Source organism: Lingula anatina, chromosome 2 (genome assembly GCF_051362555.1).
Source record: "Lingula anatina isolate TDL-2025a chromosome 2, LinAna3.0, whole genome shotgun sequence".
NCBI lineage: Eukaryota > Metazoa > Brachiopoda > Lingulata > Lingulida > Lingulidae > Lingula > Lingula anatina.
The window spans coordinates 28,838,653-28,849,911 of NC_141768.1; the positions used below are offsets into that span (position 1 = coordinate 28,838,653).

Genomic DNA, 11,259 nt, shown 5'->3' on the forward strand with positions numbered 1-11,259 from the left:
CTGACACCACAAATAATCCTTGCGGAACTGGTGAGTTGGAGGCTGTCATATTGACAGCTGAGACGAGGGATCGGGTTTCCCAATTTGTTTTCATTTAGCAAAAATAGAATAATGAAATTGCATGGGGTTTTATATCCTACCAATATTAACATGTTGTTTGTACTGCCTTAGGCCTGTTTCTACGTGTTTCTACAACGAAATCGTGATTCTGGTTTAAGATCTAAAATCATTGTAGTGGGAAATGTTGTTGAAAAATACACAAAAAAAAAAAAAAAAAAAAAAAAAAAAAAAAAAAAAAAACGACAAAGTACGGGTACTCAGTATGTTTCGTCTCTTCATGCCTTCGATCTCCTTGCCTGTGCGTACCGATAAAAACGTTTTAACCGCAGTTTGGCGTCATATCGATCTTTAATTGGTGTCACGCATGGATACATAACAGCTTTTACATCGTGAAGGCCAATTTAGAGCTTTGCAGTCATATTGTAATTAATTAATCGATTCAACGATACGTGTACTACATGTTCACGATAATTTGCTCTGCGTAGCACAGTAGCTCTGATTTATCCCGACGGCCAGCGGGTTTGAATAGCAGGCCTAAGTTATGACTACATATTTTGTACCCCTTTATTATCCGTAAATGTTATTCTATAGAATTTGATCAATGGTAGTTCTCCTGAATAGAGTATGTAGTAAGCAAACAAAAACCAAGTCGGTGAAAAGAATGAGTGTGCGGGGCGACCTTGGGTTGCCATGCTGCGTTGCCAACGACAACAAAACTGCTGTTTGAGCACACTGAACACAGTAGGACAACGTAGACGCTATAGAAGAGAGTAAGAGAGAAGAGTCGTACGGTGAGAGAAAAAAAAGCTGTAATTTACGTTAAAAATGTCGCAGCTCGGGGTTTCAAGACCCGCGACGGGTTTTGGGAAGCTACCCGAGATTCAGCACCCCTTATCCAGAATGTCAAACCCAGAGAAGTTGGATGTCCGAGGGTTTTCACGTGCCGGGGATCGGCCTGCCTCACAGATGAATGGAAGGCCTTTAGCGGCAGAAAACAACTATATGTCTCCACGTAGACTTAATACAAGCGCTGGACGCCAATCCAAGAACCAGCTCCGTCATTCCATGCCCGAGCTGACGCATGAGAGTATCCCAGAAGGAATTGAAATTACCCATGGCGATCCCAGTAAAACGCGACTACCTGTCTTTGGTAAGTAACAGTGTTGGTAGGAAAGATTAGGGTAAACTATAAACACTTTATTTTTACACCAAAAATAAAGTCAATGAAATGATATTAAAATATGCCATCGTGTATAAAATGATTTTTGTTTCCCTCGTGAAAATTCTTAATAGTTTTTATTTGATAAAAGACGCTTGGTGTTTTTTTTTTTTTTTTTTTTTTTTTTTTTTTAAATAATGGTTATATCTTTGATAAAACTTTATAATGATGATAAAACAGGAGTATTTTTTTTTTTCATTTATCTGTCACAGCAATTGGGAAATTGTATTACTTGTTATCTTGAACATTTCTCAGCCCTTGTTATCGCACTAGTAATACATGTGAACCACACGCAGTGAATTCCGTCTGACCTAAAATATTTCAGGGTTATAGAGATTTATGGTATTTAATGCAAACCTGTTATTTACTTCATTCTTTATTTCGGTTATTGTAACTCCAGAGAAGATTTAACTGACACCTTTTTTTATTTTAAACACAACAGTAAACACACGACACTTAAAGAGCAGCAACAACCAAATAAAAGATCGTCGTGTTTATTTGACCTACACCTTTGTGTGTGTCACGAACTCTGTTATCGCATATTGCTGTTCAAATTTTGCTATCTCTCAACAAGCAAGTGATGGGCATTTCGGAGTGGTCAAGTATTTGGAAAGGTTTGGTTGGTAGGGATTATTGTAGACAGTGTCTATAACAATCACCAAACATCGACTAAATGATACATCGCATCTTGGTCAGCACTGATTCAGAACTCTAAATTGAAGCGGCACATATTTTACAAAAAGCACTAAAGTGAAGTTAATAACATTTCTGGCAAGTAAATTTGCCACATTGTACATTTCTCGACATTGATGAAATTAAATGAGCCACATCCTGCAAGTGCACTGTATGGGAATACTAATGACGGAAACACGCTCCAAACGTCAGTAATTCCGGCAGCAGCATGACCAAACACAAATGGTAATACTTCGATTAAGACCTGCAACTCGATCTCCACCTCCCACTGCGTCAGACAAAGTTTGTTTTTGATTAAACACAAGCTGGAAACCTTCGTGAAGTGTCTGCAATATATGAGGGATTAGTGTGTTTGAAATCACGACCAAAAATATGACTAGGAAAAAAAAAAAAAAACGCTAGCGCTTTCTCCTTAGCATTAGGATTGGAATGCATGTTTTCATTGCCAGACGTATATCATGTACATTAGCGCTACATAGCATAAATCATGAGCCAGTGTATGTATAATCACTCTTAAATATGAAAAATCTGAAGCATACGATAGCAAGAAAATTATAATTAGATCAAGGCAATAGTTATAATTACATTTGATAAATTAGGTGTATGCACGATACAGTTAGAAAAGGGTTGAAATGACATTTAATAAACTTTTGCCTTACTTCAGGGATATCAAATCAGGTGTAGGAATCGTATGAATTGAATATAGCCAAGCAATATATGATATATACGCTAACAATTAAGAGTTTTCAAACTTACTAACTGTGTGCATTTTTGCTGCCTTTTCCTAAATCAAACTTAAGCAAAAATTTGTTTTTCTTTATCTTATCTGATTGGTTCTTGTTGTTAACAGGCAGCCGTGCCGAGGTGGCAAGCAGGGCTGAGATGGGCAGTCGGCTGGCTTCCAGGATGTCTAGGCCAGGCACTCAGGCCAGGCTGGAAATAGATGAGGTAGGTGAATTTTTTTAAAGACCATTTGGGAGAGGGATTAAGTTGGTATTTTTCACAGACTATACAAATTTTGCCTACTACAAAACCCCAAACTTGTGTTAAGAAACCCCATGGGGGGGGGGGGGGGGGGTATACAGGTGGTGAGAAGAATAAGAAAATAATGATTTGCTAATTATATCACTCATTCTTATATGTATCTCAACAGTGTAAATCCTGTTTTAAAAAATAATACAAAATAATAAATAAATACACAATCTCAGAAAATTTACATTAATCACCATTTAATTTAGCATATAAGAGAGACAAGTTAAATATAACACAACTAATTTAAAACATTTTTGCTTGTTTTCATCATTAGACCTAAAATGTTAGAATTGTAATGAACACTACAAAGGTAATTTTTTGTTTTATCTCAATTTCAGCTCGAAATGCTTCTGAGAGAGAAGTCAAAGGGTGGATTTTATGAACTGAGAAAGAGATTCAAGGACAATGATCCAGAAGGCAAAGGCAATGTGACAAGGTGTGTATATAATCTGGGCATAAATTTATGTATTAAAATGTATTCCTTTTCATAAGTAAGAATGACATCATCAGTAAAACAGAAGTCAGCAAGATTTATTTTCAATTGTATGAGAATATGAAAACTGGCATATTTAAAAATGAAATAAACCTTTCATATTAAATGTAACCAGAAAGAAAAATTTAGGAAATCCACAGAGTACCTGATCAGTCTGTTTTTATTTGATTAACCCTGGAGTAGGTCATGTTAGCATGAGTATTCTGTTAGTTCATTATCTCACACACTGATGTTTGTTAACTTGTGCAAGTTAGTGCCCAAAATGCACCTGTCCTCCGCAACAAATAACTTAAATACTGACTGCACAAAAACTGAATGCCCCATGCCCAGAGGAATATTTACAGCCACTAAACTACAAATCTGCAACAGTAGCCATTAGGTCAACAAACCCACGATCTCAAATATTAGTACTAGTACAAGGTGACATAAGAAAGCTTCAACAATAACCAACTGAAAGTAAACAAATTTGTTTAAAACGAGTGATCCAGAACAGCAAATCGGTTATGGCAAAAGGGTACACAAGCAGCTGAAGTGTTCTTATTATTTAAAAGCTTAGCAGTGGTATTTAGTTCGATTTTGTTTTTTTGTTTTTGGAAAAGAACTGCTTTCTATTGTAAATTGTATTTCACTTGGCTCTGGATCAAGGCAGACTAAGCTGGTGCAGGGTCTGAGGCATAATGCAGTTACTGCTGCAAGATTAGTCCCAGGACTGATAAATTTTATATATGAAACTAATTTATTGAATATGGTAATAACTCGATCTTTTCAAATTGAGGAAAATTTTACAGATAATGAATTTTTAAGTAATGCTTTCTTAAAATAAAGTATTCCTATTGAATGGTAGCAACAAGATTTAAAAAGCAGGGTACGCTATAGTTAATTTCTTTGCAGTAAAAGCACTCTTAATGTTATATAAAAATATAATTTTGTGATTATAAAATTATGTATCTGAAAGTTTTATAATTTTTGCCCATTGAAAAGATCAAGTATAAATACCTTAAGTTATAAATTTGAATTTGGCATGATATCCACCCTGAAAAAATGATGATTTATTTTTTCTAAAGATATGTATTTTAAAGAAAGAGAAACATAAATGTTTTAATTTATGGATTATTTTTTCAGAGAGGCACTAGCTCGCATTATTGTCACCTTCCTGGGACGTCCCCTCAGCAACACACAATTCTCCAGACTCCTCGAGAGATTTGCTTTGGCAGACAAAACTGTGGTGTCCTTTACAGAATTCTTTGCCATCTTCCGTGATGCGGCTTCCTCAGAATATCCTCGCTGGATGGATCCAGTCCATAGACATCACCAGGAAAAAGTGACCATGAATGCAGCCCAGGTTCATGCACAGTTGAAAGAGAAAGCAAAACAAAGGTTAGTTTTATTAATCACTCTCTTTATGGCAATATTAAGTCCAATCCAACTTGGAAATTTATTTACTAAATCTGCTGTCTTTTAAATTTTAAAAAACATAATTTATGAATAATACTTTGAGTAAATGGTGTGTAGTTTTAATGTAACAGTTTTCTTACTCATTCATATTAATTAAATCAGTTATAATTCAACTTTTTGTGTTTTCTCTTTACATATTGTTTCATATTCTTTTCATTTAGATTCCTGGATATGGCAGATTTGATTCCCCAGAGCAATCCTGGAGGCACAGGAAGGCTTCTGAAGCCAGAGTTCAGAAATGCTCTCAACAAGATGATGTTCTTCATGGACGATGACGAGTTTGAAAAACTTTGGGAAAGGTAAAAACTTGTATGGCCATCCCCCCGATTTATTTATTTATTTATTTATGCATGACATATTTTACATCATGCTTAAACACAAAGTATTTTCAGAAACTTTTTTTGGTTTGTTCTATTTAATGACATATACTTCTCATCTCTTAAATTATTAAATTAAAAAGTAAGCAAGTATGCTACTTCACCTATTGCTTGGATACTGGGTATGGTTTATAAATAGAAGAAATGAAGCTAAATTTTCAATAATTGAATATTTCAGGTATGACACAGAAGGATATGGTACTATTGATGGAAAAAAGCTGATGAAGAAATTGGGGATCGATTTAGCAAATGGCACAGCTGGCAAGACAAGCCCACGATTAAGCCCTATTCCAGAAGGTTTGTATTAATTGCATATAGTTAAAGGTGTTTTCTGCTCACATTTTAAACTTAATCTTAATTTTTTACAGCTTTTGTTAATGTAATAATGCATATCCATTTTTTTTAAATATCCAAGACTATTTTATGGTTTTGTCAATTTAAATTGTTGTAGCTCAAGAAAAAAACATATTAATAGAGAAAAAATAATATTAAAAACACAGTCAAATTTCAAAATATCCCTTCCTCTACCTCTCTGTTAATTTTTCGTACCAGGTGGCAGAAGATCAGGCATGGCTAGATCACCAAGGAAGAAGGAGGCGGATCGTCAGAGGTCCCTGGGAATTGAAAACTGGTTGAAAAACAAATTTAGAGAGGGATGCCAGAACATGAGAGTGGCTTTTGAAACATATGATGAGAAAAACACAGGAATGGTAAGATATCATTATTTCTATTGTTACACTCTTTATTGACTTTAATTCTTGGAAATCATCCTATTTACATGTCGTACTCATTAAAAAAAACCCTACAAAGTCCCTACAAAGTCAGATTCTTACTTTTAGAGTAGTTAATTATTCTGCATAATTACATTTCCGAAAGCAGATATGAGTACAAAGTTTATTTCTTATAAAAATAATTTGTGATATGTGTCACCATACTTAAAATTTGATGAAATACCAAAGTCTAAAATTTATGGACGTAAATATTATCATAATTGTACACCAATTTGGAATAAAACTATGATTATTTGTCATAGCTTATATATTATATATTTATCACAATGTAATATCAGTCATAAACATTAATTCTCAATGTATTTACAATACAGGTCAGTGCAGAAAACTTCCTGACAGTGCTGAATGAGTTTGGTTTGAAGCTTGAGAAGCCTCACTTGGAGGAGTTTCTGGCCAGAGCTAACATCGAGCTGCAGAGGCAAGGTGTAAAATATAGAGAATTCCTTCACAGATTCCAAGACCGCAGTGAGGCTGGCATGCCACATAAGATACTTTCCAACCCAAAACACAGGTATGTTTACAGAAAATTGCACCAGGTTTGGTAGCTTGTTTAAAATACAACCCTTAAGTTTATTAGATATAAGTGTTAAGATATATGATATACAGGGGTATAAAGGAAAATTTGCCTCTGTGTAGCAAAGTTGAGGCATGTATCTCCATGAAAAATTAATATTGTCTTAGTCATTATCTATTAAAAAATATGCTCATTCTGTTATGAATCTCGGGCATGTCTTTTCCATTATAGTGAGCTCATAGTGTCTTTCAAGGGGTTACGCAAGAATGCAAGTGTTTTAAGATTTTTTTTTCCGTATTTCAGGTACAACAAATCTCGTGCAGGAAGTGCAGGTGGCAAATCAACAGTGAGTGCACTGGAGGCCCAAATCATGAACATGTTCCAGACAGATTTCCTGGCTCTTTTGGGGACATTCCAGTAAGCATCATTTGATTTATTTGAATATCTCTGTTCATTTCATAAAAAATAAATAAAAGTACTTGCTTTCCATACAGAGTTTTTAGTTTGTGTTTGATAGCTACTTTTAGTCATTTTGAATGCAAACTATAAGGTATGACAAAATAAACCAAGATCATTTCACCTATTTTTAGTTTGGGCATTATAGTAACATAGCTAGATATTCATTTTGTTTCCAGTCCTTCCACATATTTCAACCATTTAACTTTAACAATTCTGATGGCTTTGTTTTGTTTCTTACAGTAAAATTGACAGAATGGGCACAGACCAAATCTCACAGGAAGAGTTCAGAGCTGCCATTGAGAGTCGCTTCAGCCTGAACATGACAGATTTGCAGTTCAATAATCTTATAGATAAAGTGCCTCTCTCTGAAGATGGATCTGTGAAATATGCTGAATTTATGTCACAGTTTGACACAAGGTAGATTATTTCAATAAATTATACAAGAGAAAGGTATCTCAAAATTTTCAAAATATCCAGATGATATAATACAGGAAATTTAAATTGAACTCAGACATGGTAGGTTTTTTTTCAAACGAAAGTGAATGATTCCCATTTTCTTTTTCTTTAAGCTGAGCAGTCATTGTACCATCCAAGTCATTTTCTTCTCTGTATGTGTACTTCTATTGCATGTGACTTAATTTACACTTTCAACTGTGATTTCAGGGGTAAAGCTCCTAGCTTATTTGAGAAAACTGCTGGAGAACCACAAATGCCAAAACCCAATACCAAGGTGGATAGACTTGTGGTCCAGGAGCCCATGGATATTGACTCAGAGGTAGAATACAAGCACAGAACAATACCACAGCTCCAGAAAATGATCAAAGATCTGTTACATAATAGATATGCTGAAGTGGAAAATGCCTTCTATGAACTGGATGAGTCCAACAATCAGAGACTCTCCCAAGAGCTATTCTATCAGCTCATGAAAAAGTAAGTATTGGCACATGATATTTAACTTAGAATTTAAATGTTTGAGATCTTGAATTGCATTTTTTGCCATTCAGTTTTATCCTTTTTGTTTAATTTATTAAGCATCTACAATGAGATTTAGTAATCTTGATAATAAAAATGTATCAAAATTATGTATGAAAATGATTCTAATGAAATAAATATGAAAATATATGAATGTACTTTTTGAAATGAAAAAGTAATAAATAGATTGAAAATTTAAATCACATCTTGATTCCTAAGATTCATAGAGCCAGAGATCACAAGGGGAGAGATCAGAGAGTTATGGAAGACATTCATTCTCAACACACGTAAAACCCTGGATTACCTGGAGTTTGTCCGCCATTTTGGTTACAACGCTAAAGATGCCTCCTTCCCCAATGCCAAACTGTCTCCCCCCAAGAAGGGTGACTCTGATTTCATGATGAGGTCACGGAAACTGAACTGTGCTGCTGATATGCTTCAAGATAGCCTTCGTGCCAAGGTAAATACCTATCTAATTGAGCAGTCAAAAATAATTTATAACAGAAAAGTGCTTAATAGAAAGTTCCCAAAAATGCTTAAAATTCAAGTACATTTTTTAAAAAAAGATTATTTTGTTACTCTTAAATACTATGTATGAATCACTTCTTGAAATATGGTTTTTAACATTTATTTTGAACATTTGATATATTTTAATTATATGATATTTTAGATTGATTACATGTGGGAGGACTTGAGAAGAGAACTAGTGGATATGGATCCTTATGCTACCCAGTTTGTTACCATTGATGAATTCAGGGAAATCCTGACCGAACTCTGTGTGCACCTTAGTGATTATGAATTGGATATGCTGTGCAAAAAGTTTGAGACCAAGAAAGATGGAAGGTTAGCAGGAAAAAATTGTTTTTTTAGTACAACTTAAGTAAACCACATTCTGTATGCTGAAGTTCACAAAACACATGGGAAAGCTATGGAAATTTCGTTACAAATGATGACAATTTTGTTGATTTCAATGTATTTCAGATCTGGCACACGAATTATGGATGACCAGATATGTACGCCTAGTGTAAGCTTAACATTCCACCATCATAATTTAAATTTAATATAACTAAAGGCAATAATATAATATTTTTATTTTCCAGAATCAACTATGTAGAGTTCTTGAAGCCATTTGCACTGAAAAAACAAGTATGGCGCCACGGCAACAACATGCTTTCCTTGCTCCAGCACCCTGCAGCAGAGCTTCCCATTGCTGATATTGTAGAAAATCCAGAGAAGGGACTCACAGGTCTCACAGCCAAACTCAGACAAAAGGTAAAAAAATATTTCAAAACAACTTTTCTGTATACATAAAATAATTTTAAATAACTGATTATGGCTCCCTGACTTTCACAGACAACTGAGAACTCGCCTGTATTACGATTTGGTGGAAAGGACTATTCTTTAGTACTTTGAAACCCTGGGTGGTGGGCCAAACATAGCCAAATCTTTTATGAATTGGTTGGTTAGAAGTGCTTTCAGCCAGTCATTTCAAATCATAATCTACTGTTTGTGTTTGATTATATTTTAAAGAACTAGTTTACCTTAAATATTGTTATATGTAACATGTTTTATTTACACCATATTTCTCATATTCCAGTTGTCTGGTGATTGGAAAAATCTGCGTCGTACCTTTAAGAAACTAGATGTCAACAACGAGGGCTACCTATCAGTTCCCGAGTTCCGATCTGTCTTAAAGCTGGCCAATGTGGTCTTAGATGAGGAAGAGGTGTATCAAGTGATGCAGAAGTTTGATGAGAACATGAGTGGGAAGATTCCATATAACAAATTCCTCAGTGAGACATTTAAGCAATCTCCACAAAAGGCTGTCTAAAATGTTCCAATTAATTGCCTTTTCTGTTAGCCTAGGTATCTGTAAGCATTGCCATAAAGGAAAGATTTGGTTCTGGCATTTTTGTCCAAGTTATGGATTAATATTTTTTGCTATGATATATCAAATAAAACCACAAAGCATATAGAAGTGAAGAGGGTAAAAAGAAATGGCACTTGTAAAAGTTGGACATAAAACAAATGGTTTTTCAGATAAGTTCATTTTACTGCCAGTGGTATAATTGGTCCCGGCTGTATTTTTTCATAGTATGACCAGGTTTTTTCACACAAACTGGCCTCAGATTTTACTTTTTGTGGATTGAAAAGAATACTAATTGGAGAATACTAATGGTTACCTTCAGTGAGGTGTGTTTATGTAAAGTTTTAAATAATTAATGTCTTCTATTTTCTACATGGAAAAAATGATTGCATTAAAAAAATTTAAGGACAATTTAACAGTTGGTAATCAACAAATTATTTTAATGTATATTGTTATATTGACAATAATTTCAAAGTTGATTTCTAATCATGACAAGCATAATGAAAGCACAATGATTTTGAAATATTTGAATGCAGCATAATATTACTTTTGATAAAATTTATTTTTATTTTATTTTCAAATGGATAAAGATATATTCTCATGTAGTTTACATTGTAAATAAGGGATAAATCGTTATTTGTATCATAAAATATGATGGTTATGTTGTTTGTCAAAGGGTAAAACTGGCATTTTCCTTTCAAAGCTGAAGTTTAGTTTTCCACCCCTACAACAATTTGCTCAAAGAGTTAAAATAACAGTATTGTATGTTGATACTCCCACAGTACTAGTAGGTACATGTATACCTCTGAACTTGGCTTATTTCTGTTGTTAAGTACTGGTGATATTTTGTATTTGTTTAAATATGGATCACAATTTGTAATAAAATCTAAAATCGAAATTTTCTAGTATTTGTTTATATTGTGCTTCTCTGCTATCATATACTATCTTTAGCATAATACAAATTTACCTCCTTCAACATGAGTTATCTTATATTCACTGATCATCTTTGAACTAGGTTGACAAACTGGCTCTGGCACACACCTAATGCAAGTAAAATTGAGTCCATTTGTTCAGTTATTGGCCACTATTTCTGTTTTGAGTCAGCAGATTCTTGGACCAAGGCGTTCCAAACTAGAGACAGTAGGCTGATTTTTTTTTTTTTTTTTGGTTGAGACTGTCAACTTATGTAAATTCAATCTGTGAAACACGTCAGGAGAATTATCTTATGAAAACAAAAGCTATCTCTTGCTGTAACCAATACAGACTCTGGTCAATATGGACAAGTTTAACGCTTCAGAACTGATTGCGTTAGTTGTGAAAGTTGTGC

General features: G+C 34.2%; 1 protein-coding gene and 1 long non-coding RNA gene across 2 annotated transcripts; one reads left to right on the plus strand and one right to left on the minus strand.

Moving 5' to 3' along the window:
- Positions 1–439: 439 nt before the first annotated feature.
- Positions 440–10,830, plus strand: LOC106160635 (EF-hand calcium-binding domain-containing protein 6-like). The gene is made up of 15 exons (XM_013537291.2): positions 440–1,210; positions 2,823–2,920; positions 3,343–3,440; positions 4,620–4,874; positions 5,114–5,251; positions 5,508–5,626; positions 5,882–6,039; positions 6,435–6,631; positions 6,938–7,051; positions 7,334–7,510; positions 7,757–8,023; positions 8,285–8,525; positions 8,736–8,908; positions 9,166–9,337; positions 9,663–10,830. Exons 1-15 carry the CDS (start codon positions 886–888, stop codon positions 9,894–9,896), a joined length of 2,766 nt encoding a protein of 921 aa, XP_013392745.2. The 5' UTR covers positions 440–885; the 3' UTR covers positions 9,897–10,830.
- Positions 1,758–2,891, minus strand: LOC147763528 (uncharacterized). Its single transcript, XR_015332669.1, has 2 exons — positions 2,729–2,891; positions 1,758–2,298 (listed from the first exon to the last, which is right to left on the minus strand). It is a non-coding gene; the product is annotated as an uncharacterized LOC147763528 (long non-coding RNA).
- Positions 10,831–11,259: the final 429 nt, after the last annotated feature.

What these genes read in the sequence shown, in the direction of transcription:
- LOC106160635 (XM_013537291.2), top strand. Translation starts at nt 886, where the DNA reads ATGTCGCAGCTCGGGGTTTCAAGACCCGCGACGGGTTTTGGGAAGCTA. An exon ending in AACGCGACTACCTGTCTTTG is followed by an intron (nt 1,211 to 2,822) that starts GTAAGTAACAGT and finishes TGTTGTTAACAG; the next exon opens with GCAGCCGTGCCGAGGTGGCA. An exon ending in CAGCCAAACTCAGACAAAAG is followed by an intron (nt 9,338 to 9,662) that starts GTAAAAAAATAT and finishes CTCATATTCCAG; the next exon opens with TTGTCTGGTGATTGGAAAAA.